The sequence below is a fragment of the Moschus berezovskii genome, chromosome 4 (assembly GCF_049115385.1).
Source record: "Moschus berezovskii isolate FMDL1 chromosome 4, NW_MosBer_1.0, whole genome shotgun sequence".
In the NCBI taxonomy this organism is placed as follows: Eukaryota; Metazoa; Chordata; class Mammalia; order Artiodactyla; family Moschidae; genus Moschus; species Moschus berezovskii.
This window is the reverse complement of record NC_142463.1, coordinates 48,051,531-48,078,333: the sequence shown is the minus strand read 5'-3', so window position 1 is coordinate 48,078,333 and position 26,803 is coordinate 48,051,531. Positions and strand designations below refer to the sequence as shown.

The 26,803-nt window shown below is 37.7% G+C and overlaps 1 protein-coding gene across 1 annotated transcript in view; it reads left to right on the top strand.

Moving 5' to 3' along the window:
• Window positions 1-26,803, top strand: part of NEGR1 (neuronal growth regulator 1) — an 836,423-nt gene that overhangs the window by 801,777 nt on the left and 7,843 nt on the right. Inside the window, exon 5 of the mRNA XM_055402982.2 lies at window positions 12,731-12,851. Within this exon, the coding sequence (XP_055258957.2) occupies window positions 12,731-12,851 (121 nt within the window). The remainder of the gene's footprint in view (window positions 1-12,730; window positions 12,852-26,803) is intronic.

Here is a 26,803-nt window from a genome sequence, read left to right as displayed (position 1 = left end):
TTGCTAGATTGTTGTCCTCCTTGTTCAAAGTCCACGGCAAGTCTGGATAAAGCATGTCAATTTCATAGTTATGACTTCTGTTGCTTTGCTCTTTGAACCTTGTAGAAATACTGTAACAGGACAGCTTCCAGGATATAGGTCTGAGAGTACATCAGATTGACACCTCAAGGTAAATGGAAAGGTAGAAGCAATTCAGTTTAATGTTCCCCTTCTTACTAGAGAATCTGTGCCTATAGCTGTGGAAAATGTCATTAACTTAACATGTTTCCTATAGTTTTGCTAGACTTCTAACCTTCTTCATTCATTTGAGGTCAATAGGCAGGGAAAAAAATGGGTAGTTTACAACTAGATTTCTGTAATGTAAATCTTAACACTTTTTCTTTAATCCCCTCCCTTTTTTCTAGCTACTCAAAGGCTTTCTTTTCGTTCCCTCCAAGACCGTGTGTTTGGAAAGTAATTCCTTAGAATATATTAGCAATATGAATTATTCATTTTTCAGAATTAAACAATTTTAATAACTGAATTTTAATCAACTTTTTAAATGTGCTATTTTAAGATTATTGAAGGCCATAGAAACAAGAAGAAATAATAAACCATTCAGTCAACTAAGGTACTTTCAGAGGAATCTGGCCCTGAGGCCAGAAAGAAATATCAACAGATTAAAAATTAGCCTAAGAAAAGATTCCATCAATGTTATTCCCATCTATTACAGGTTATATCTTCATTGCTATCATTTATTTTATATTGATTGATTCCAAAAATCTTAAATTTATATATGTTTAGCTTATTCACATTTTGAGAGATCAATATTAATCTTTAAAAGTATACAGTGACTTAAAGCATAACAATAAGCATAATTGAAATGTAAACAACTTACTTTAGCTGGTTAATTAATGCAACTAGAAAAATTTCCCCATCAGAAAAATAATCCCAAGGATATTTTCATATTTTACAGGTAATCTAAAGCATCTCAATTATTCTAATCTTTATTTGGAGGGATTCACTAAAAAGTAATTTTTATAGCAGTAAACTTATAATAGCTTCAATATGCAAATAACATATTCAAATGTTTAAGAATTTGAACATTTGCATTGATGGGCAACTTTTGCTACAAGATCATATGTGCTAAGAATCAAGATGCCTTTGGAGAATCCCACTTCACAATTCTTGCAGACTTGTTCAGTGTACCCAAATCAATCACATACAGCTATAATTCACCATTACTGACAACAGAGAAGAGAGCAAATCATGAATAAAATCTAAAGAAAGAAAGTTTGGTGAACAGCTAGGAAAACAGTGAACCATTTAATTCCTATTGATACAGCTGGTGGCCCAATAAATCTCAGACATATTTTACAGTGGATGCATCACTGGAGTGAGCATTGCTGACTACAAGGGGACAGCTACTTCAAGCTGTAATTTCAGTAGTGCTGACCCTTGCCAAAGCATGATATGAATGAATTCTGCCTAATCACGAGCAAACTCATTATATAACCCTTTCTTTCCTGTTCTTTTATGTAATTCTTTATGAGTCACAAATAACATAACTTTCCATCCTTAAATGACTTCTCACAGATGCACATTCATAATCACACAATATCAGATCATTCATACCACAACATATGTGACTAATGAAAACTTAAGTATATTTAACTGCCTTAAAATGATTAAATGTTATAATCGAGTTAAATCATGAGTTTAGAAAAATAATCCCTTATGTTATAATTTCAAACAATGCACAGATAATTTTTGAGAGTGTAGGGGACCAGTTCTAGGACCTTCACCAATGCCCCTAAAATCTGACTTAATACACAGTTGTATATCTTAGCTCTGATTTTTTTTATAAAATATTTTACTTTTTACACATCTGTGTGAACATAAGGGAATTAGAGATCACAGCTTAGTACACTATCACAATGAATATTAAATACTAAAGTTTAGTTTACATGCAAAATTATTATCATTGTCATTCTTTTGAAAGAGACAATGATCTCATCATTTGCTTAACTGAATTAGCATATTGATCTTGTATATGCCCTAATACATGACATATCTCCACAACTGCACATCTTTCTAGAAGGGACACCTATGTGTTCTGTGCACTTTTAATGTTCTGTCATATTGTTGAATCAAACCTCTTACTTCTTGGTCAGTGAGACAGGAGACTAAATCTACTATAAATATGTTATCAAAGAATTTGTCCTTGGTTAACTCTAGTTAAAAAAAAAAGCAAGATATTGATGGATTTCTGGAGAGTAAACTTTATGTACAAGTTTATCTTTGAATTCATCACATGCTTGCTGTACCAAGAAAATGATTAAAAAAAGAAAGAAAGAAAACTCAATTTCCTTTCTATCCATATCTGATTTATCACAATTCTATGCTCTTAAAGGGAATACAGCTGTGATACTCTATTCATTTGCAATAATTCCTGTTTAATAACAGACAGGTTTTATTGACTTCTAACTCAGCACAGATCATTATAAGCATGCTCCATGAAGTGTTTTACATTGCCTATACAGCAATCCTATGAAGTAGGCACTATTTACTTTTCAGATGCAAAAACTTGAGTTTAAAAAAGCTAACTCAGATGGTGAATATTGGAACCACTTTCACTTGACAAAATGTGGTGTCTTTTATGAAGATAAAGTGGGCCTTTTTATTAATACTACAGTATGTTGCCACTGTGTAAATGCTTAAGGTCTTGAGGAAGCAGGAAATACCTTACACATTGGATTATTTCCATTCTCTGTGAGAGCTTCAGTTCAGTTCAGTTCAGTCGCTCAGTTGCGTTCGACTCTTTGCGACCCCATGAATCACAGCACACCAGGCCTCCCTGTCCATTTCCAACTCCCGGAGTTCACTCAAACTCATGTCCATCGAGTCGGTGATGCAATCCAGCCATCTCATTCTCTGTTGTCCCCATCTCCTCCCACCCCCAACCTTTCCCAGCATCAGACTCTTTTCCATTGAGTCAACTCGTCACATGAGGTAGCCAAAGTATTGGAGTTTCAACTTTAGCATCAGTCCTTCCAATGAACACCCAGGACTAATCTCCTTTAGAATGTTGGAACTCCTTGCAGTCCAAGGGACTCTCAAGAGTCTTCTCCAACACCAAAGTTCAAAAGCATCAATTCTTTGGCGATCAGCATTCTTCACAGTCCAACTCTCACATCCATACATGACCACAGGAAAAACCATCGCCTTGACTAGATGGACCTTTGTTGGCAAAGTAATGTCTCTGCTTTTTAATATGCTATCTAGGTTGGTCATAACTTACCAGAGGCGTAATTCAATGTGAAAGTTCTTTATGCCATGAATCATGAAGACTGTGTCTCTATTACAGTATTTTGATTTTTAAGAAGTCTAATTAGATAAATATGAAAAAATTTTCCCTTAGTAATAACATGGAGTTCTTAGCTTTCTTTAAAATCAAATTAGTCATTGAAAGGACACATGTACTTCATTGAAAGGGTTTATTGACCTTGTGATCCATTTCTGTGAGATCTATGGAAACCTTAGAAGGATTTTCAGGTTTCCTACCCTGAATTGCATCTTATCTTCAGGAAAGAAAGTTTTAAACTATCATCATCCTCATTTGTAGCAGTAGTAAATTGAGCAAGCACATCTTTTACATCATTTGTTCTCTGGTATATGCTAGTAACCTTATTTTATTTTTTTCAGAAACTGTCCATTTGACCAAGTTTGCCATAGTGTAGTTCACAAAGTTCAGAATCTAAACCAAGGTCAACATGCTTATTTTCCACAGTGTTTTCCTAGGTAGCTTCTCTAGGATGGATTTCTTCATGATTTACTTCTTATTACTATCCCTCACTCTTCTTTATTGTTTTAATTATTTATCATGGCACCTTTATCACCGTCCATCATTTTGAGGAGGCAGGGTTTTGATCAAACGCCTTTGAAGTTCTAAAGTTTCAATGCAGCTAACTCACGTCACTAAGGCTATTAAAGTAACTCTCTGATTCACTCATTTTTTATAATAAGACTTTGTACAAAACTAAACTTCCCAATCAGGATGGCAAGAGAGGAAGAAGGTCTTTGTGGCTATTGTCATGTAACTAAGAAAGCCTGAATCTTGATTAGGCTTGTTGGGTGCCAAGTGCAGAGGTTCTGTTGCTTGCACCTGCAGAGCCTGGAGTTTTGGGTAAAGAACCTTTAATTATCTTCATCCTGAAATGACTGGCTAAACAATGACAGCAAATATCCCACTGAGTAAATGAAAAGGGAAGACTCCTTTTCTATGAGCATCTAATCACACAGGTGTTAAATATCCCTTCTTGACCCTTTCACTGCTGGTCTTCCTCGTCATCTGTTCTTTGCTGTTTCCTGCATTTGTCTAATAACATTCATCTGAAACTGAATTTTTTGTTCACTATACAATTGCTTCAATTTATAGCCATATATAATTTGATACAAGGGTAGGATGCCTAATTTCAGCATTGCAAAGGAATCAGTCTATTCCTGAGGATGCCGCTGTACTCATGAATTCGAGGAATCCAAGTAATCACCTTCTTTGCTGCTTTGGTGTAATTAAAAGAAGTTACATTTGACTAGAACAGCAACAACAACAAATAGATCTCCACAGGAAAAAAAAAAAAAACAGTTCCAGAAATAAAAATGCTTGTATATGCACATGTTTACACTCCTACTCCCACTTCTATTCCAGGACCAAAATTCACAGAACACAGTATGATGGGGAAAGAAATAAGCTCTGGGAGCAACTACTCAGGTTTTATCATTTGACTGTCTTTTCTAGGAAGAGCCCAAGATGATTTCCTAAAACATGGAACATTTCAGGGGAAACAGTGCTTTGCACAACTTTACTGAGCACACATAAAATTCACTGTTATAGCTCCAGTTAGAGAGGTAATTAGCCATAATTGTTGTGAGGTATATATTTCTGGCAAAAAAAAAATGGCCATATTCTTCTGATGCAAATAACTGCATCACATAAAACTCGTTAGTACCTTATAGCTCATGAGCACGCAGAAGTTAGTTAAAGCAGTGATGACTGTTGACTTGAAAAGTCATAACAGAGGATGTGGAATATACCTTAGACATCTACTTCTCCAACTGTCCAAAATATCAAGAATATGCCCCACAAAATATTTGGCCCTCAAGAATTCAGTATAAAATGCTCTGTAATTCTGTGGCCTCATAAATTTGGAAAAGCTCCATACTGTGAGATTCACAAGGAATACATGAGCATCACAGTCTCCGAGATATGCTCTAGAAAAGAAAACTATTGGGTTTGATTAGACATTTCAGTGGCCACAGAACTCTTATTTATACAAAGTAATAGACTGTGTGTATCACAATAAACTGTAGAAAATTCTGAAAGAGATGGGAATACCAGACCACCTGACCTGCCTCTTGAGAAACCTGTATGCAGGTCAGGAAGCAACATCAGAACTGTATATGGAACAACAGACTGGTTCCAAATAGGAAAAGGAGTACGTCAAGGCTGTATATTGTCACCTTGCTTATTTAACTTATATGCAGAGTACATCATGAGGAACGCTGGACTGGAAGAAGCACAAGCTGGAATCAAGATTCCTGGGAGAAATATCAATAACCTCAGATATGCAGATGACACTACCCTTATGGCAGAAAGTGAAGAGGAACTCAAAAGCCTCTTGATGAAAGTGAAAGAGGAGAGTGAAAAAGTTGGCTTGAAGCTCAACATTCAGAAAACAAAGATCATGGCATATGGTCCCATCACTTCATTGGAAATAGATGGAAAAACAGTGGAAACAGTGTCAGACTTTATTTTTCTGGGCTCCAAAATCACTGCAGATGCTGATTGCAGCCATGAAATTAAAAGACGTTTGCTCCTTGGAAGGAAAGTTATGACCAACCTTGATAGTATATTAAAAAGCAGAGACATTACTTTGCCAACAAAGGTCCGTCTAGTCAAGGCTATGGCTTTTCCCCTGATCATGTATGGATGTGAGAGTTGGACTGTGAAGAAAGCTGATAACCGAAGAACTGATGCTTTTGAACTGTGGTGCTGGAGAAGACTCTTGAGAGTCCCTTATACTGCAAGGAGATCCAACCAGTCCATTCTAAAGGAGATCAATCCTGGGTGTTCATTGGAAGGACTGATGCTAAAGCTGAAACTGCAATACTTTGGCCACCTCATGCGACGAGTTGACTCACTGGAAAAGACTCTGATGCTAGGAAAGGTTGGGGGTGGGAGGAGAAGGGGGCAACAGAGAATGAGATGGCTGGATGGCATCACCGACTCTGTGGACATGAGTTTGAGTGAACTCCGGGAGTTGGTGATGGACAGGGAGGCCTGGCATGCTGTGATTCATGGGGTCACGGAGAGTCAGACATGACTGAGTGACTGAACTGAACTGAATAGGATTCAGAATGGTGTAAACTTGGAATTTCACTAAACATGTCTTCTCACTGCCAGTTAACTAAAATGAGTTGACTCAAGTCCAATGTGACCAATGGTCTATTTAATTAAATTTTCTCTCAATTCCTGCCTTTTCTACGGATTGGCCAATGATTTTCTCATCATCCTAAAGATTACTACACAGGCTTCTAGCCATTCTGCCAGTTTCCTCTCCTGCCTCTACGCAGACCATGTTCCACACAGTGGCCAAAAATCGGTATAAAATGTTAATCAACTCATGTCATACATCCGCTGAAATCTCCACAACCTCATCTTCTTAGAATAAAATTTAAAGGCTTTACCATCAGCTACCAAACTCTCCAAATTTGAGTTCCAGCTGCCTATCCAACCTCCTCTTCTGGATTCTTCTGCTCACTTAATCTGCTCAAGTCACATTGACTGTTTTGCTGCCCCTCAAACCTGTTAAGCATGCTACTACCTTGGTGATTTCCCCTCAGGGTCTTTGAGTTTTCTTTTTTTCTTTTAATAATTTTCTATCGAAAACCACATGATTTCTTTCCTCACATCATTTGATTCTCTGCTCAAATTATCTGCCTTATCAATAAATAGCTCTGTAACGCCACCACATAAAATAACCCACCTTGCATTCCTTTTTCTTTCAGTTCAGTTCAGTTCTGTCGCTCAGTCGTGTCCGACTCTTTGCGACCCCATGAATCACAGCAAGCCAGGCCTCCCTGTCCATCACCAACTCCCGGAGTTCACTCAAACTCACCTCCATCGAGTCGGTGATGCCACCCAGCCATCTCACTCTCTGTCATCCCTGTCTCCTCCTTGCTTAATTTCCATCTTAATTTATATCACTCCCTTACTGTTTATTTATTTACCATTTGCACATTCATGTACATGTATGCATACATACAAACTCAAGAATCTTAGTCTTATGAGGCCAGGGATGTTATATTTTTTATTAATGTAGTCTTCAATAAAAAGTACCTGTTGAGCTGATGAAGGAATGAAGAATAAAAAAAGGGGTAGAGCTACTTCCTTTTGTACAGTCATTTTCAAAAAAGGCAGAATAATATGCATAAGGGTTCATTCATGTCTCAAAGAAAAATCATTACAGTTTTCAAGTTCAAGTTTATAATTTTAGCATCAAAATGAAATGTGTTTGAGACTTCCCTCTCCATATTTATTACTTACAGCCCATGGCCCTTTAATTCATAAAACACTCTCAGGACCTTTTCTTACTCACAGTGTTAATTCCTATTTCATTCTTTATCTAGGCTTCCATATGTCGGTTTAGTATCTTTCTGTTTTTCAGTGTCCATTTTAGCAGCCCGTGAACCCTCTAGACAACATGATCATGTCCCTTTAACTTGTATGTTTACCAAGTGTTGAGCCATATGCACACTGTACTGCATAAAAGGCTTTTAATGACAAATTAGATTTTTATTTAGGTTCATTACACCTGGGTTTTCAGGCCATGTTCCGGATTTCATGATTTTGTTTGTAATGAGTCATGGCCCCTTTGACAGACAAGGGAGTAATTAAACTAGCTAGGTTTTCAATAGAAACTTCTGATGGATCTCCTGTTGCATATGTTATTTCATCTTCAATAATAGTTGGGTATCATAAAAGATTACGGTCTCATAGTGTGACAGAGAGAGACATACATGAAAGTGTGTGAGAACAGACTGAAAATACAATCTTAACTATATCTCTTACAAGCAAAACATTGTCATAATTATTGACAATAAGTGGGTTTTTATTTGTAGATATCTTTTGTATTGTTATTGCCTTATAAGGGGGGATGTGCATCTTTACCTAACAAAGTTAAAACTTATTAAATGGTTCTTCATGTTGAATTAAAGAGTATGTATGTGTTTGTATTTGTGTATATATAAATGTGCTTATGTATATTCTTTCATTTTCTTATTCAAACGTATCAAAATTATTTTTTGCCAAGTTATTAGCAAAGCATCTATAAAATATTTCTGTGCAAATATCTTTCTAATTGAGCCTACTATTAAAAATAAAAATACCACAGAGAAATAGAGGTGCTATAAATTCAAAGAAAATGATTAATCTGCTCAAGTATTTTTAAAAGGAAAGGTAGTGTTCTGTTGGAAGAGTGTTTACAGTTTTTATATTCACTACATATTGGAAAATCATTAAACTCTGTACCTTTTTATTGCTTTCTAAAGAAACTTAAAATATATCCAAGGTGCACACTTAGTCAAGTCTTTTGTCTGACTGAATTAGTATTTGCATATTCCAGGTTCCTCTTATATTGAACTCTTTTTCATAGAGTTATTGAAATATGTACTTTGCTAAATGTAGACTGGTAGAAAAGAAAATATTTATGGAAAAATAGAGGCATACAATGGAGAAGGCAGTGGCACCCCACTCCAGTACTCTTGCCTGGAAAATCCCATGGACGGAGGAGCCTGGTAGACTGCAGTCCATGGGGTCGCGAAGAGTCGGACACGACTGAGCAACTTCACTTTCACTTTTCACTTTCATGCATTGGAGAAGGAAATGGCAACCCACTCCAATATTCTTGCCTGGAGAATCCCAGGGAAGGTGGAGCCTGGTGGGATCCCGTCTATGGGGTCGCACAGAGTCGGACACGTCTGAAGTGACTTAGCAGCAGCATCAGCAACACAGGCATACAAAACTGGAAAAATAAAATAGGAAAAATCTAGATAACCTTGCAATTGGTGATGACCCTTTAGATACCAAAGGCATAATCCATGGAAAAAAAATAGTTGATAAATTGATTAGAATTTTTGGCTCTGTGAATCACACTATCAAGATAATAAAAAGACAAGCTACAGACTGAGAAAAATATTTGCAAAAGATGCATCTGATAAGAGACTGTTATCCACAACATATAAAGAATACTTCAGTTCAGTTCAGTCGCTCAGTCGTGTCCGACTCTCCGCGACCCCATGAATCACAGCACGCCAGGCCTCCCTGTCCATCACCAACTCCCGGAGTTCACTCAAACTCAGGTCCACAGAGTCGGTGATGCCATCCAGCCATCTCATTCTCTGTCGTCCCCTTCTCCTCCCGCCCCCAATCCTTCCCAGCATCAGAGTCTTTTCCAGTGAGTCAACTCATCGCATGAGGTGGCCAAAGTATTGCAGTTTCAGCTTTAGCATCAGTCCCTCCAATGAACATCCAGGATTGATCTCCCTTAGAATGGACTGGTTGGATCTCCTTGCAGTATAAGGGACTCTCAAGAGTCTTCTCCAACACCACAGTTCAAAAGCATCGATTCTTCGGCGATCAGCCTTCTTCACAGTCCAACTCTCACATCCATACATGACCACGGGAAAAACCATTGCCTTGACTAGACGGACCTTGGTTGGCAAAGTAATGTCTCTGCTTTTCAACATACCATCCAGGTTGGTCATAACTTTCCTTCCAAGGAGCAAGTGTCTTTTAATTTCATGGCTGCAATCAGCATCTGCAGTGATTTTGGAGCCCAGAAAAATAAAGTCTGACACTGTTTCCACTGTTTTTCCATCTATTTCCCGTGAAGTGATGGGACAAGATGCCATGATCTTTGTTTTCTGAATAAAGAATACTTAAAACTCAATAAAAATAGTATAAACAATTCAATTAAAAAATGGACCAAAGAAGATGTATAGATGACAAATAAGCACATAAAAAGATACTTCACATCGTGTCATTAGTGAAATGCAAATTAAAATAGAGATACCACTACAAACCTATTAGAATGAACAAAATCCGAAACACTAACTCCAAATGCTGATGAGAACATGGGAAAACAGGAATTCTCATATATAGTTGGTAGGTATGCAAACTTTGGAAGGCAGTTTGTAAATTTCATACGAAACTAAGCATATTCTTATGCTATAATCTAGCAATTGTACTTCTCGGTATTTACCTAAAGGAGTCGAAAACTTACATCCACACAGAAAAATGGATGTTTATAGTGACTTTCCATGCGATTGCCAATGCTTCAAGCTAAAGAAATTCTTTAGCAGGTGGATGGATAAATTGTGATACATACAGACAGTGAAATATTCAGTGCTAAAATGAAATGAAAAGACATGGAGGAAACTTAAACTTAAATAAAGCATATTACTAAGCGAAAGAAGCCAATATCAAGCCAATATGAAGCATATGAAACGTTCAGTTCAGTTCAGTTCAGTCTCTCAGTCGTGTCCGACTCTCCGCGACCCCATGAATCACAGCACGCCAGGCCTCCCTGTCCATCACCAACTCCCGGAGTTCACTCAAACTCATGTCCACAGAGTCAGTGATGCCATCCAGCCATCTCATTCTCTGTCGTCCCCTTCTCCTCCCACCCTCAACCCTTCCCAGCATCAGAGTCTTTTCCAGTGAGTCAACTCGTCCCATGAGGTGGCCAAAGTATTGGAGTTTCAGCTTTAGCATCATTCCTTCCAATGAACACCCAGGATCGATCTCCCTTAGAATGGACTGGTTGGATCTCCTTGTGGTATATGACCCCAACTACATAATATTCTGGGAAAGGCAAAACTATTAATAAAATTTATAAATCAGTGATTGCCAGTAGAGGGGAAGTAAAAATGAGTAAGCAGATTTAGGAGGATTTAAAAATATGAGAATTTTAAAGGCAGTGAAAATATTTTAAATAAAATGGCTTATGTGTACAACTCCTAAACTCATCTACTTAACTGTTGAACCCATCTCAGTCAATGGGTATTTCTAACCTTCTACCTAAGCCAAAAAAAAAACCAGTCTCACGTTTTTTTTGTGTGTGTGTACATCTGTCAAAAAATCTGTTGGCTCCAACTTCACAACATACCTCAAAGCCAGTAACTTTCCATTACCTCAGGTGCAACCACCATAGTCTGAGGTGCCAATATCTCTTGCCTTACTTAGTGTAGCAGCTTTCATCCTGGTCTCACGATAATCTTTTCTCAACACAGCCACCTGAGTGATGTGATACTTTTAAAACAAAAGCCAAATTATGTCCCCCCTCTGTAGTGGTTCACCATCTCATTCAGAGTAGAAACCAAGTCCTTAAAATTGCCCTCAAGGTCCCATCTAATTTTCCATTCTTTGGCTCCATATACTATTCAGGGTTCTCACAGAAAAATAAAACCAATATATATGTGTGTATCTACATATACATACATACACACAAACACATATGCTGCTGCTGCTGCTAAGGTGCTTCAGTCATGTCTGACTCCGTGCGACTCCATAGACGGCAGCCCACCAGGCTCCCCCATCCCTGGGATTCTCCAGGCAAGAATACTGGAGTGGGTTGCCATTTTCTTCTCCAGCAAACATATATACACACATGTATATGTTAATCCCTCAGTCGTGTCTGTCTCTTTGTGACCCCATGGACTGTAAGCCTGCCAATCTCCTCTGTCCATGGAATTCTCCAGGCAAGAACACCGGAGTGAGTAGCCATTCCCTTCTCCTATGCTACAATGAATATTTTTAAGCATCATTTTATGCCAGGCACTGTGCTTTGACCTCTGAATAAGCAGAGATAAATCAGATATTTATTCTGCCTTTAGGCAGCTGACAAGGAAGCCTAGTGTATCCATCATTACAAGACATAAATTGTATGTTATGAGAGATTTAGAGAAATTATTCTGAAAAAAGAAGAGCTATTTCTTGCCAGAGCAACAAGGAAGAGTAAGGAGATGGTGACCCCAAAATCTGGGCCTTGAATGTGTGGAAATGGGAAAGGATAGCATTCCAGGTAGAAGGAAACACATTTTAAAAAATCGCTAACATGATAGGGAGTAAGGAAAAACACAGGAAGAGTTTAGACTTTGAGTCAACATGCCTGACATGAATTCCAAACTCTGCAGCTAAGTAGCTGTGTGACCTCAGACAAATTATTTAACCTCTCTGAGTTTCAGTTCTCACATTTGTAAAATTCGGATAATACCATCTAGCTTAGAGCATTACTGTGAGGAAATCGTGAACATAAAACACGGAGCCACCATGCCTGGCTCCCAGCCGTCACTCAGTGAATGAGAGCTATTATTGAAGTGTAGTTTGACTGGAGTACAGATGAAGTGTTCCCCTCAACAATGCCATTTTTCCAGTAGGAACCAAGGCCAAAATGTATTGCATTTACTCTGCACTCCCTGGGAACATTTGTCTATTGTCCAACTTGAAAAATGAAGCTGAAAATGACTGGTCTCATATGAGAAGCATAAAACACTGAAAATGTGATGCATTGGTCTATCAGGCATAAGATTGCTTTGAATATAGAAGGAATAAAAATATGTGTGCTATATTTCTGTTGAAGATTATTTTAACTAATCCACCAGTTTCTTTCTTTCTTTGTTTCTTTTTCAGTTGCTCCTACAATTCAGGAAATTAAATCTGGCACCGTGGCCCCCGGACGCAGTGGATTGATAAGATGTGAAGGTGCAGGTGTGCCGCCTCCGGCCTTTGAATGGTACAAAGGGGAGAAGAAGTAAGGACTTTGTGATTATTACTCTGTTTCAAGCACTTTGAGCTAATGTGTTTTTGTTTCAGATATTTACTTTAAGCAGTTTGTTTAACTGGCTTGAATGATTCTTAGCAGCCTTCTCTGGGGCACGAAGAGGCCCACATGGGAGGGATGAGTAGCTAATAGCATCCAGAAGAAATGTCCACTTTGGTTAATATGATCTCAGAAATGCCAGCAAATCCCCCATCTCTGATGCCTTTCATTTCTTCCCCTCCCTTTGGAGCCAGCACACCATTGCTCTTTCTGGAAACCGTGTTTACTTGGGAAATAAACCAGCTCTTAAAGGACTTGGGCCCAGCTTCCGTGAGAGCACTCCAAAAGCAATCAGAGCTGCTGACTCTGCCTGGCTTCCTTGATCAGCCTAACCCTTTTACCTACCTCCCTCTCCCTCAAGACATTTTAACATTTTGTTTTTATAGAATATGGCATTTCAGGTATTCTATCACTAAAGGGACTGTAGAGGGATAAATTGCATGGTTGAAGGACTAACGAAGGGGATTTTAGGGCTACTCTAACATCAGCTCCATATGATTGTCCCCTTGAGGCGCTTCTGAAAGCCTTAGCAAGAGCTGTTGAACAAGAGGAGACAGGACTTAAGGACTTTCTCTTTACTTTCAACCAGTGGGCTCATTCAGATCTCTTCACCTATTCTTATCAAGCCAACAAAGAAGAATGGGACCCCTGTGGATTAAATGGAGGATGTAATACAGAGGAGAGGATATCATCTATTATACGTATATATAATATATAATAATATATATATTATGGCTTCAAAATTAAGGAGGGAATGTATTCTAGGAAGTATTAGTTTGGACCATATGAAATTTACATTTTTTTTCAGTCAAAAAGGCTAAATATTGGCAGTCCCATACTGTTCAACATAAACGTATGGGGTTTATTAAGTGTCATGTCTCATAACTAATTATAGCTAAGTGTCAGAACAGAAAATAGGTGAAATCACATAAGAACTTAGATGTTGCCACGATGGATGAAAATGGATGTGACATGAGTAGGTACTTTGTCTCTTAAACTGTAATCAAAAGAGGATTTATGGGAAATATTCTCCTTTAACATCAGCCTTAACAATAAAACAATAAAAGGTAGCCCCATAATCATCTCATTTGTTTTGGATAACTGATAGTGGATTCACCTAAAATTTTTTTGCAGTTATTTTATATGCATCCTCTTGTACAATTTGGGCTACTTAATTTCTAATTCTTTTTGCTAATTAATTAATGCTTTTATTAATTAGAAATCTTGGTGGCTTTTGGAAGCTCCCCTATATTTTTATATACCTAAAATTAGATAAACTCATCTGTGGTCACCCTCATCCCAACCCTACAAGATTATATATCTAGCAATATAAACTTCCTCAGATTCTGATAATCCAGGTTAAAAAGTTTTCAATTTGTAACGATCGATAGAGATAAACGTCTAGAAGCATGGTTCTCAATCCTTTGAAAATTATGAAACCCTTTGTTCAAATATAATCCTATTTGAAAGCCCACTAAGTAATATCTGTGAAAGTAGGGGTGAATGGAGTCGCAGTTCTATCTACTCAGAGCCCCCCATCCATTAGGATGTCATTGTAACTCCTTCCCCATCCCTGGTTCTCCACAAAGCACACTTTTAAAAAAGCGGCTTAAATTATTTTACATATCTTTCAAATTCACTTTTAAAACTGTGTCATGCCTTTCTGAAAGGTTAATGAGTAGGATTATTCTTAGTAGCACAAGTGAGAATTCCTTTGTTAAAGTCCATTTTATTTCTACTATTTTTTTTTTTAACTATATCTCTCTCTTCCACTTTCCTAAATTCAGTGAACATTGTCAAAAAGACTACAACAATCCTCACTCTACTTGCTTGGCCTACACCAAAGACAGAAAAGAGCCAAGTGGTGTCTAGAGTTGTAGCTTCAGTGTTTTTTTTTTTCCCCCAAGTGGAAGATGGACTATAACTTTTCAAAGGAGTTTAGAACCACTGCTAAAAAAGGTTGATTAATTCTCGCCAATCAGAGCCCTTCCCAAATACACTCATTCACAGAAAAAATCTAGCAGCTGTGAAAATCAAATGCACTTTCAAAGGCAAATATATATTTTATTTAAGAATGAAGCATACATTTATCATTTGTTAGAGTTGTATTTGAAGAAATATCCAAATTCTCAAATACCACTAGAATATATAAATCTATCTTCTCAAAATTACAAAAAAGCAAATTTGAATATATATAGGGAGTGAGAGAAAGAAAACTTCTGCTTGTTGAATGATTTTTGTTACACAAACTAAGTGCATCTACTATGCTATCTTCAGGGCCCAGGACATTTATTTTATCAAAATGAAAAGCTATCTATGTGATAAACACTTGCTACTTAACATTTACCCATTTTATTTTCACAACAAACCTATAAGAAAGATAATATTTTTATCCTTACCTTTTGCTGAAGAGAAATCAAAGCACAGTTATAATAAGTACTTTGCACACGTCTATAGTTAATGACAGAGCTGGAATTTGAACCCAAGAAGACTTGCAAATATTCAGATGGAGTTCATGGATTTAACTTCCATAGTGTGACACCTAGTATGGTCATGGGACCTCAGGATCTATCAAAAATAATTTGAAATGTCAATGTTAAATGTCAGGATAAAGGCATTTCAAGTAACTTATCAGTTAGCAAACTAAGACTACACATAGAAACGCTCACTTATACTTTGTCAATTGGTTTACTCAAAGACACAGAAATGGAGTCAAGGTAACTAGACGGAAAAGAAACAGATACAGCATGTTTTCAGGTTGTTTTCTTGACCTCAAGGTTGTTAACAGAAGCATGAGGCTGTCAGACACTCTCTTGGAACAGAGCAGAATTTTTACAAGATCTGGAGAAGTTTTATTTTCTTAGTTTTATTTCCTTTTACACTTAAGGCTTACAGGAAAAATATTCAGAAATAACTTACTCTCTTCATATACTTTTGTGTGTACATCCTCAGTTGTGCCAAACTCTCTGCTACCCCATACCCCACCAAGCTCCTCTGTCCATGGAATTTTCCAGGAAAGAATACTAGAGTGGGTTGCATTTCCTACTCTAGGGGATCTTCCTGACCCAGGAATCAAATTTGTGTCTCTGGCAGCTCCTGCATAGACAGGGGATTCTTTACCCTGGCACCACCTGGGAAGCCCATGTACTTTAAGAGATGTTTATAAAAATTCATCTTGCTTAAGTCAAGATTTTCAAAGCCAGATTTTCATTCAGATAAATATGAGCAAATAAACACAAACAAATAGGAAGAAATACCTGATCGTCTCTAATCTTATCTTTGCCTACAGTTGTACCATATCCTGTAAAATCCTCTTCTGTGAACTGAGAATAATCTGCTTGAAAAACTTAAAAAATTAATAAATAAATAAAGGCACTGCAAAATTAAGCACAATGTAAAGACAAGGAAGAAACGTTACCAAGGATAAATTACTTCCCAGGACCTTTAAATTCTATCTCACTTATTCCTCAGACCTCTGTGAGGTATGGTTTATTATCTTCAATTTACTGATGACAAAAGTGAAACATAAGAAACTTAACTTGTCTAAGAGCACTCACATAAAAGATGCTATCAGGACACGTTTTACGTTTGTCAGCCTCTCAACCTATGTTCTGTCCTTTGTTTACATTGCCATTATTAATTTTCTGTTGCTAAGTAACAACCCAAAATGTAGCAACTTCAAGCAGTAAGCTTTTGTTATCTCAGTATGTCTGGGTCAGGAATCCAGGAGCAGTTAGTGGGGTATGGCTCAGGGTCTCTCACCTGGTTCCCATCAAATGTCACCCGGTGCCAATCTTCTAAAGGCTTGACTAGGGCTGGAGGATCAGCTTCTAAGACAGTTCACTCCCATACCCCACAAACTGGTGCCTGTTATTGACAGGTTGTTGTTTAGTCATTGTATTGTCCAACTCTCTCACAACCCCATGGACTGCAGCCCACCAGATTCCTTTGTTCATGGGATTTCCCAAGCAAGAACACTGGAATGGGTTGGCATTACCTTCTCCAGGGAATCTTCCCAACCCAGGGATCAAACCCAAGTCTCCTGCCTTGGCAAGTGAATTCTTTACCACTGAGCTACCAGGGAAGCAACCATTACTGACAGAAGGTGTCTGTTAATCACTATGCTGCTGCTGCTGCTAAGTCACTTCAGTCGTGTCCGACTCTGTGTGACCCCATAGACGGAGGCCTACCAGGCTCCCCCGTCCCTGGGATTCTCCAGGCAAGAACACTGGAGTGGGTTGCCATTTCCTTCTCCAATGTGTGAAAGTGAAAAGTGAAAGTGAAGTTGCTCAGTCATGTCCGACCCATAGCGACCCCATGGACTGCAGCCTACCAGGCTCCTCCATCCACGGGATTTTCTAGGCAAGAGTACTGGAGTGGCTTGCCATTGCCTTCTCCGTTAATCACTATATAGATCTCTAAATAGGGCTGCTTGACATCTTTATAACAAGACAGTTGACTTTCCCCAGAACTAGTGATTCAAGAGAACACCATAGAAGCTGTTCATGACCTAGACTGAGAAGTCTCTGTCATTTCTGCAACATATTATTGGTTATAAAAGGTGACCCTATTCAAAGAGGGAGAGATTACAGGGGAACATACATATGAAGAGGTGAGAACCATCAGACCATCTTCAAAGATATCTGTCACACTGCCTCCCTTATGAATGATGTTATTGTTTATACATTAGAAATATTAGCCATTTGACCTTTAGTTTATTGCACTGTTTGGGTAAGCATCATAGCAATAACTAAAGTTATATATTTGTTATGAAGATATTATTTCTTTGTATAAAATAGTCCAGGCTTCCCAAGTGGCACTAGTGGTAAAAAACCTACCTGCTAATGCAGGAGACATAAAAGATGCGGATTTGATCCCTGAGTTGCTAAGATCCACCGGAGGAGGGCCCAGCAACTTACTCCAGTATTCTTGCCTAGAAAATCCCATGGACAGAGGAGCCTGGAGGATTATAGTACGTGGGGTCGCAAAGAGTTGGACATGACTGAAATGACTTAGCACACATAAAATGGTCATTTTTTTTAACACTGTGGTCACTTTCAGCATACCTGGCAGGGACAATTCTAGTAGGCTGAATTTTACTCTATGTATAAATACATTAAGTGTTGGGAGAACTAGAGTTCAGACTTTGATTATACATAGAACTAAAAATTTAAACTTTTATTCTTTTTTTAAAAATTAATTTTTTATAATTGGATGCTAATTACTTTGCGATATTGTGGTGGTTTTTGCAGAGACAATTGATAAGAAGAAATCCACTACTTATATGTAGTGAAAGGACACTTTAAGTTAAGTAAATAATGTTTTTGATGACATGAAATTAAGTTGATCTATGGCTTGAGAATAGTACATTCACTTAGGACTTTTTTTAATTTTTTTTTTTTATTGGAGGCTAATTATTTTACAATATTATATTGGTTGGTTTTGCCATACATTGACATGAATCTGCCCCGGGTGTACATGAGTTCCCCTTCCTGAACCCCCCTCCCACCTCCCTCCTCCCCTTATCCTCCCTCAGGGTCATCCCCGCACACCAACCCCGAGCATCCTGTAACATGCATCGACTCTGAACTGGCGATTCATTTCACATATGATAATATACATATTTCAATGCCATTCTCCCAAATCATCCCATCCATACCCTCTCCCACAGAGTCCCAAAGACTGTTCTATACATCTGTGTTTCTTTTGCTGTCTCATATACAGGGTTATCATTTGCATCTTTCTAAATTCCATATATATGTGTTAGTATACTGTATTGGTGTTTTTCTTTCTGGCTTACTTCACTCTGTATAATAGGCTCCCTCTGTATAATAGGCTCTGTATAATGAGGCTCACCTCATTAGAACTAATTCAAATGCATTCTTTTTAATGGCTGAGTAATACTCCATTGTGTATATGTACCAAAGCTTTCTTATCCATTCGTCCTTCCTGGCTATTATAAACAGTGCTGCGAAGAACATTGGAGTACATGTGTCTCTTTCAATTCTGGTTTCCTCCATGTGTATGCCCAGGAGTGCGATTGCTGGCTCATATGGCAGTTCTATTTCCAGTTTTTTAAGGAATCTCCACACTGTTCTCCATAGTGGCTGTACTAGTTTGCATTCCCACCAACAGTGTAAAGACTAAAAACATACAGTAAATTTTAATAACCTAAAATTTAAATAGGTATTACAAAAACAGATTTTATATAATTTTATGGAGATGATAATACTATCTTGACTTAAATAAGAATTTTGTTATTTGTCTACTTATTTGGATTACCTCTATTGATTTTTTGTCATTGTCATCGTGAAGTCGCTAGTCGTGTCTGACTCTGTGACCCCATGAACTGTAACCTACCAGGCTCCTCCCTCCATGGGATTCTCCAGGCAAGAGTACTGGAGTGGGTTGCCATTTCCTTCTCCAGGGGATCTTCCTAACCCAGGTATCAGACCTGGGTCTCCTACATTCCAGACAGATGCTTTAACCTCTGAGCCACCAGGGAAGCTGTTCTCAAATCCAGACCCGCAATTTAGAAAGACTTGTCACTCCAGTACTCTTGCCTGGAAAATCCCGTGGACGGCGGAGCCTGGTAGGCGGCAGTCCATGGGGTCGCGAAGAGTCAGGACAGGACTGAATGGCTTCACTTTCACTTTTCACTTTCCTGCATTGGAGGAAGAAATGGCAACCCACTCCAGTGTTCTTGCATGGAGAATCCCAGGGAGGGCGGAGCCTGGTGGGCTGCCGTCTATGGGGTCGAACAGAGTCGGACAGGACTGACGTGACTTAGCAGCAGCAGCAGCCTTCTTATTTTGTATGATGAGTTTAAGTGCTCCAGTGTTTTAGAATGATGCATGCTTTATTCACTGCCTATTTTTAAGCAAATGTCCCATTGTGGCTATGCTTTTTAGAATTCTTTATTCTCAACAAGCTTTTTTCCTAATAATTTATCATAATTTAAGATAAGGATACAAAAGCTACAAATAAGATAAATAAAAATTATATCCATGAATGGAAAACAAATATACAGTAAAAAAATTAAAATGATCAATCTATCTGTTAAATAGCAAATGTGTAACTACAACTGAATATATTTGATGATGAGAACTTATAATATTTTGACTTTTTAAACAATGGATATTAAATTTAGTCCATGAGTTTTTGCCATTCTTTACTACAAATATCCATGTCAGCATACCTCTCACTTCAGAATCCTGTAATTTGTTCAGCTTACACCACTGCTTCAAAGGGAATATGATGAGCAGTACCTTATTGCCTGTTTTAAAGGATTTATTATCTATGTGCATAAAACATGCATGTACATGTTACACAATGTATTTAGTTACCACTTAATGGATAGGAAAATGCCTAAAATCAGCCAGGTGGAGTATGCCAGGTTCACATTACACAGAAGTATGATGACCTTTTTTCAATCAGGTTAGGCTTTCACTTTAGGGAATGATGATTTTTTTACTGTTGGTTTTACAGAGGTGAGGTAAACTTGGGAAATCATACTGAAGTGGAGTGACCTTTCCTCTCCGTTTTCCTATTCTAGATTACTTACTACTGGATCGTCTAGACAGGCCATAAATTTCATCTGAGTTATTCATTTTGATGAAGGAATATAAGAGAGAGGGTCTTCTCCCTTTCTTTTATTTTCAAGGGAACCAGAAAAATGTGTTAAAATATTTCTCTCTGTCTTCATTAATCCTTTTTCCTTTGCTGTTTTTCATGTAATTTGTGTGTGTCAAAGTTATGAATACATACATCACATTTGTATAACACTATGATTTTCAAAGCATTTTTATATACGGTAATTTAGCAAAAGAAGGACACTTTTTGCATTTCATTTATGATAGAATCAACTCTTTAAGCTTTGGGTGTTACTTGAGAGAGGCAGAAAAAGAAAGAGATTCTCTGGTCGCAAAGAGTTGGACACGACTGAGCGACTGAACTGAGCTGAACTGAGCTGAAATGGCATGAACTTGCTACTCCATTCAATATATGTTTCAGAAAGACATGCATTGGGAGACATATTCCTGCTACTCCTTCCATCCGTCTTCATTCCTATTTCCTCTGATAGTGTGAGTATATCTACATTCTCAGTGAGATTTTCAGGTGGAAAATGTGTGTCTAACATAACATGGTTCTGAAACAAAAATCAACTATTTCATCCAGTGCTCAACCATGGAAAATGATGTAAAACAGTATTTCACAACTATTTTAGAATACATATCCCTATGAGTAAAATTTAAATCTTAGTAAAACTACCAAAATATACATACTTATTTGTAAATTATGTACATGCATTTCTGAATTAGTATATCGTGTATATTAAATGAGCTAAAACAGATAAAATTTAGAAGATGAGATGTAAATGAAACTTAAATGGGCATTTTAGTATCTTTTTCTTATACTCTAACAGATCACTGTACTCACCCTTTGAAGGGCTTGCCTTCCATTTTGGAAGTGTGTTAGTTTAAAGTAAGGAAGTCTAGGGAATTGTCAATGGCAACTCATTCTTGCCTTAGAATTCCATAGACAGAGGAACCTGGAGGACTACAGTCCATGGGGTCATAAAGAGTTGGACGTAGCTGAGCAACTGAACACATACGCTAGGGCAGTTTTAATGGCATGTGACTTTTATCCTATAAGCTGACTTTGAAGTCTTACATCACATATTATCTAATCACTGCATATTATCTTACTCATTCCTTGCATAATTCTAACTAGATTATGCCTAAGAAAATTACAGTCTCATAAAGGTAAAATGACTTGCTGAAGGGAATTAAAGAATGGGAAGTAAAAATCTAATTTCCAGGAAAACTTGGGAGGTTGACGAATATGTTTATGGCCTTTATATTGATGGTTTCACTTTGTATTGAGGTTATCCAAACTCATTGAATGGAATATTTAAAATATGTAGAATTTTATATACATCAATTATTCCTCAATAAAGTGACCCTAAATTCAAAACAACCAACCCCCTAATTTCCTGACTGTCATGTCAAGATATCCTTCTTCTAGATTTTATACCACAATTTGATTATTCAGAGGGGTCTAGAATTATAATTCTACACACACACACACACACACACACCCTGCCCATTACCCCTCTTGTCCTCTCATTTGCAAGACCGTTACTATGAGTAAGTCATTACATACTTTGATTTAGAGGGTACTGGATCATCTAGACAGGCTGTAAATTTCATTACCACCCCACATTAAAAATGATCTTCTTTGCTGACCCAAGATTTTCTTTCTTTGCATCAGGCACTTATCTGTGAGGTAATTTGTGAAATTTGAAAAAGAAATAAGTTCCCACACTGAAAGAACTTGAATTTCTAATATTATCTCATTATTATATATTTTCTTATTTTTTAGTATATTAATTTCATTCTGATGATATTTTACACCTTTTTACAACCAAAGTCTTATCAATACAACTTCATCACCCCTGTGATAACTTAGTCATTCAAGGCCAAGTTGATAAAGGGTAAATATCTGAAACAAATTTTGGGATCTGGAGAGCACATGTCCGGGTAAGACATAAAGACATATTATTTAATTGAAAACTTTGAGCCAGTCAAACAAGGTTGAAAGTGGACGAACTCTAGTTTGTATCTCCTGACTTACAATTTGTGACCTGTCATAAAAATCACCAAGATGAAGTAAGTACCAAGAAAATCCGAAGAGAATCCTAAGTCAGTTCCTTAAAAGTGCACAGCAACGGTCAGTTAACTCAAATCAGAGCATTAACACATGCTTCCAGAGGGTGGGGAAGGTAGTTTTTGTGCTGGAAAACAATGAATAGAATTTCCAAATACTGCAAGGAGTTGAAAATAATCATAAGCAAGGAAAGAACACAGTCAATTCATATAAGCATTGTGTGGAGAGTTTGTTATGTCTCAGGATACAGGACATGAAATCTGGTGTATGTAATAGGAGTTAAGTTTAGAAAGGACCCTTAGGGCAAGACCTGAGGGATCTTAAATATCATAAGACATTTGGGCTTGATTCCAAGGGCCCTAGGAAGCCATCTGGGGCCTTTTCAAGAGTAATAAAATGATCTACTTCTCATCTTCACAAAACATTTCTGGAAGCAGTTGGGAAGAATGGATGGGAAAGATATAAAATATGACTTAAACGGGTATTGGTTGTTCAGTTTCAAAGTAAGAGAGAGAAAATGTATTATTTGTATATTTCAGTGTCTGGTTAGATACAAGGAAAGAACAATTTGAAGGTAATTCCAAGTTTTCTGTCTCAGTAACAAGGTTGAATGGTGAAGTTATTAGCTGAGATTAGGAACACAGGAAAAGGGATTTGGAAGAATTCTGAGTGCCGAGTTTGCTTGGGAAACATAGTAAAATCAGGTGTTAATACTGGATACACAGTCCACGAGAAAGCAGGGTTTTGCTTGTGTTTTTAAAATGCATGGTGAGATTTCCAAAGTAAATACTTGGCCTTGTCACTTTTTCCTGAAATCCTTCAGTGATTCTTGACTGCCCCTAGAATAAAGTCCTAACAGTACAGCATGCATGGGAGACCTTCATGTTCTAGCCCCTGTTGACCTCTCTGGCTATGACTCTTGCCATTCTGCTGTCTCAAAATAGGGGTTTATCCCTCCTAAAATATTCAATTACCAAACTGTGATATGATCTCTGTCTTTCAAGCCTCTTCATATGTTGGCTGTTTTGCTTATAAGCCCCTTACACACACACACACACACTCACACACCCTGGCTACCTTTGACAGGTACCTCTGCCTTCCACTAGTCCTTTTGTCTCAATTCAGATGTCACCTTCTCTGAGAAAACTACTCTGAGACTTTCATGCTGAAAGAGGAAGCTCTCCAGATGTACTCCCATTTGCTCACCTCTATCAAAGTACTTCCTCAAAACTCACAGAATTCATTATTTATTTATTTATTTTGGGCTGTTCTGTGTCTTTTTTGTTGCCCGGGCTTTCTCTAGCTGAGGTGAGTCGGGGCTACCGTCTAGTTGTGATGCACAGGTTTCTCATTGCAATGGCTCATTTTGTTGCAGAACATGGGCTTTAGGAGGTGCAGGCTTCAGTAGCTGCAGCATGTGGGCACAGTAATTGCAGTCCTGGGCTCTAGAACTCATGAGTTCTAGGCTCAAGAGTCATGGTACACAGACTGTTGCTCTGTGGCATGCGGGATCTTCCTGGATCAGAGTTTGAACCTGTGTCTCCTGCACTGGCAGGTGGATTCTTTACCAGTGAGTCACCCAGGAAGCCTCCTTGAAATATTCTTTCAAACCATATTAAACTTTTTTACTTGCCCTTTCTCCTCCTACTATAATCTACCAAGGAGTAAGAGTTCTGCCATGTTAACCATCATGCTCTCAACATCTAACATGGTGTTTGGGACAAACTCTGTTGCAAGAATGAGTTATGGCCTTTTCATAATGATAAAGTAGAGCCATTCTAGTTTTGATACATCTTCAAATTGATAAGAGACTCTTCATAGAAATGTATCATCACCTTAGATTGTGGAACACTGTAAACCCAATGTGTGATTACAGAAAGGAAGCTAGTTTCTGTTGCTCAATTCTGATTTCCCAGAATTTCTTCCTGTCAACTTGGTCTCTGCAAAGTGGTTGTGTTGGTATATTGTAGGATAAAATTTGACATTAAAATAATAAGCACATTGATATTAGAAAAGCAGTTGAAGCAGAGAAGAGAAATCTAGATACAGGCCAGGCTGTCAGGGATACAAGACTCACTACAGTCAGGGAAATATTGACATCTGCACTGTAGCCTTTGTTTATTTGATATAGGGTTAAAAGGCAATATCATTCCTGTGCAAATCAAACTGTCACGAGTAAGGCAGCCCAAAGGTCTCAGATCTAAAATTGTTAATTTCATTAAAATTGATGAAATAAACAAAACATACATTTTAAATAGCCTAATAAAGTATAAAATCATTAAAATGTCCTAATATATTATAATAATATTAATTTATTCAAATATGCAACTAAAGATAGATACCTCTTGGGGCTAAGACAGTGATGCATGATATCCTCCAGTCTGTTCCTGGGAATAAATGATACATTGTTTTTGAGCCTTGAGTGCCAAGCAATACAGTAAACCAATAGGTTGCTATAGTAGCATGTTCACATAAATTTTCATGTCTCTCTGGTTTCTAGCAGTTCCTCTCCTCCCTCTTTTTACTTTTTTTAATCTACCCTGCACATCTGTGAAAAGCCTAGATGAGGTTGTTAATGTGCATGTAATTGATACTGAGTTTGGCGTATCTTGAAATCATGATGCCATGATCCTTTCAGTCACTCTCCTAGATCTTTCCTTTAAAAATAATTTCCTGTATGCTCAATATTTAATATTTTTCTGCCATCTGAGAGGAAATGTATCTGTTCTAAGAAACAGACTATCATTGAACAATAATGACACCTATCATATATCCAGTGCTCACTGTATTTGATATATATGTGTATATCTATGTATAATATTACATTTTATATGTTTAAAAATATTATTTTATTAACACTTTGAAATTGGCTTCATTTTTCCCATTTACAGATGAAAACCTATTTTTAAAGCATTAAAAAATGTAAAAACATAATTCACTCAGTCAAGCACACACTTACTGTATAATTATTAAATGCCCAGCACTCTGTTACATAGTTAGAATATGATGAATAACAAAACCAGCCAGGATCTTTGCCTGAATGGAATTATACTCTAATGGGAATGTGGAACAAAATCAAAAGCCACACAAATATATGAGAACTTATAAAGAGATGTATTTGATGTTATGATGATGATTTGACCAAGTCAGAGAGAACATAGTAACTTCAGAGCATCACTAACATTCAGACTTCAGCGACAATTCTGGGCTTAAGTATATTGCTTTCTTGTTAATCTTCTAGGTTCTGTTTTGTTTTTTTTTTTGTTCCTGTCAATTTTGGTACAGCATGCATGTACACTATGGGGAGAGATTTCAGTTCAGTTCAGTTTAGTTCAGTCGCTCAGTCGTGTCCGACTCTCCGCGACCCCATGAATCACAGCACGCCAGGCCTCTCTGTCCATCACCAACTCCCGGAGTTCACTCAAACTCATGTCCATCGAGTCGGTGATGCCATCCAGCCATCTCATTCTCGGTCGTCCCCGTCTCCTCCCACCCCCAATCCTTCCCAGCATCAGAGTCTTTTCCAGTGAGTCAACTCTGCATGAGGTGGCCAAAGGATTGGAGTTTCAGCTTTAGTATCAGTCCTTCCAATGAGAGATTTACTACCACCCAAATATTTAGTGAAGCCAGGGGGGAAAAAAAGCAATAATTGATAATGAAGAGGTATGTGTGTGTGAAGGAAGGTGACCTGAAGATGGAGGTGAAAGCCAATTTCATGCTTCTCATCTTGGGACCTTGAGTAGCCTGAAAGACTGACTCCAATGGAGGCTAAGGACACCTGATGTAAAGGGTGGTGTTGCTCTGAATAATTAAGCCCATAATAGATAGTTAAGAGGCCTCTAGCTTATCTGAACTGCCAGAGAAATCGCCAGACAGCTATCTGAACCAAACCCTACATTTTTGTTTGACTGTCTACCCTACTAGTTTCACCTCATGGATTGAACCTGGCTTTCTTGGCATGAATGCCACATGAAAACTTGGTTATTTAGCACCATTAGTTTTATTCCTTGATTTAACTTGATTTCCTTCAACTATCCATGATTTCTGACTTGTCTCTCCAAATTCAAATACAATATCCTGATTTCCCTCGGTGGTTTCAAAATATCAGTTGCTACTTTTGGAGGATACCAATATTCAGAAGAACTGGATTTAAATTTTGGTTCTAAAACTTATCAAATGGACTTCCCTGAAAGCTAAGTTGGTAAAGAATCTGC